This window comes from Sinocyclocheilus rhinocerous, unplaced genomic scaffold (genome assembly GCF_001515625.1).
Source record: "Sinocyclocheilus rhinocerous isolate Xijiao unplaced genomic scaffold, SAMN03320098_v1.1 scaffold344, whole genome shotgun sequence".
In the NCBI taxonomy this organism is placed as follows: Eukaryota; Metazoa; Chordata; class Actinopteri; order Cypriniformes; family Cyprinidae; genus Sinocyclocheilus; species Sinocyclocheilus rhinocerous.
This window is the reverse complement of record NW_015627959.1, coordinates 387-2,243: the sequence shown is the minus strand read 5'-3', so window position 1 is coordinate 2,243 and position 1,857 is coordinate 387. Positions and strand designations below refer to the sequence as shown.

Sequence of the window (1,857 nt, the reverse complement as noted above, 5' to 3'; positions counted from 1 at the left end):
AAACGTGAGTTTTGAGCAGTGTAGAGTAGCGCTTGTTGTTTGTCATTTCTCCGATCACAAATGCAGACATGGTTTTATGTTTACTCGGCACGATGCAACGCAACGCGTAAAAAGACAGTATAAGTCATTATAATCCGTAATTATGTCCCCACTGGATGCAACAAATGCCTCGTTTATAATGGGTTTTAATGTTTTTGTCTCTTCGCTCCGGCCGGACAGGGCATCACAGTATGGTAGGGGCGTCTTTTTAGCAACATCATATGACCCCTTTAAGAGGATTTTACTTGCTGGTTAATACATAAAAAGTGATAAGAATGGAAATGTTTGGGTAAGTTGTGTAAAACAACTTTGTGATTTCCTTCACAATACTGAATTGACCACAGCTCTGTTTTTTTTTTTTTTTTTTTTTTAAAGCTGATGTCCTTCGCAAACCCCCAATTGGGAAACCCTAGTATATTACATGCTTATATAAGATTACTATTTCATTTTTGCAGATCTGTACAGAGGTTTTGGAAAGCCTGCGTGATGGCAGCCTCGGAGAGGCTAAGGAAACCGCAGAGTTATACCGCGTGGAGTGTCTTAAGATCTACCCCTATACGCTGGCCTTCATGCCTCCAGGCTACGAGGAAAACATGAAGATTGCGGTCAATGGAGACGTCTCCACAGAAACTGAGGAGCTGGCCAATGATATGTGAAGATCTGAAGGGGGTGAAGGACTGAGGGAGGAGGTGGAATGGGAAGCGGTGTGGCACCGCCACTGTCAAACACCCGAGATGGTTGCAGTTGATTAATGCGATTCTGTGAGGAACTTCCTGCGATCTTCTACGCCCCCAGAAATTGCAGTTAGGACTGACAGACAATGACTGTGTTTTGGAGTGGAGGAAGAAGAAGAGGCGGAGTGTTGGGGTGGGAGAAGAGAATAAATTGCCCATTTTACTTTTTTAACCTTGCTGATGACTACTCTCTAACTGAAAACTAGTCAAACATGCATCCCATTTTGAATACAGTATGTCTGAATGCAAACTTTGTGCAATGGCGAGAGCAAATCCCATAGTCCACAAACCAAGCAAGAGAAGCGCACTCAAACCCATCTTTCCCGTTTTAAAGAGTAATTTATATGAAAAATAAAAGCTTAAAAAGGTTATGTGGCTTGTGCAAAAGATCTGGTTTGAGTTGGTGTGAAAAGGCAGCTGAATCATTGGACGTACTTTAGGGGGGAGACTGGACATGGACAGGAAGTGATGTCATAATGGGAAGCGGCATGTGTAGAGGTTCCTTATTGCATATCTTGAAGAAGGAAGAGGCTGTATCCAACAAACAACAGTAAACTGTGATCAAGAGCCTGTGAAATTGACAGAAGAAAACCCTTTTCCCCCTTTCTCCTTCATCTTACTTCATTCTGTCACTCTGTTTGATCCAAATGGGTTACAGTGTTCAAAGAAGATTTTGTTGTATGATAGATTTTTTGTAATAAAAAAATCGTGAGAGCACACATTTGGCACCAGTCCATGCACATCACTGTTCCTTCACATTGACATTGGTAGAGTCTTCAAAACATAGTAGATAACATAGATGAGCATACTTTGCCTCAATTACACTAGAAACCGTTCTAGCTACTGAGAGGGATATGAAATAACTGTGGGCTGTTTTGGTTTCTGTCCAAGCTGGATGTCAGACTTCCCTTTTAAAAACGGTCCTTACCCCCTTTTATTGTATGCATAATTGCATACATGAATTCATGCATGAAATGAATACTTGTGTTTTTTTATTATATTGTAAAAGAGAGAGAGAAAAGCTTAAGTTTACTTCAATTAAGTGCTTTGACGTCTTATGAAGGTGGGCTTTGAAAACGAGTCC

The 1,857-nt window shown here is 41.0% G+C and overlaps 1 protein-coding gene across 3 annotated transcripts in view; it reads left to right on the top strand.

The window, feature by feature from the left end:
- LOC107737080 (N-alpha-acetyltransferase 15, NatA auxiliary subunit-like) overlaps positions 1-1,551 on the top strand; it is a 16,588-nt gene extending 15,037 nt beyond the window's left edge. For 2 of the 3 annotated variants that reach the window (XM_016548484.1, XM_016548483.1), the window contains one exon: positions 495-1,550. In XM_016548484.1, the coding sequence (XP_016403970.1) occupies positions 495-695 (201 nt within the window). In that variant the 3' untranslated portion in view covers positions 696-1,550. Of the gene's footprint in view, positions 1-494 lie in introns of all 3 variants that reach the window. The other variant, XM_016548481.1, reaches the window with a different exon arrangement.
- The last annotated feature ends 306 nt before the right edge of the window (positions 1,552-1,857 follow it).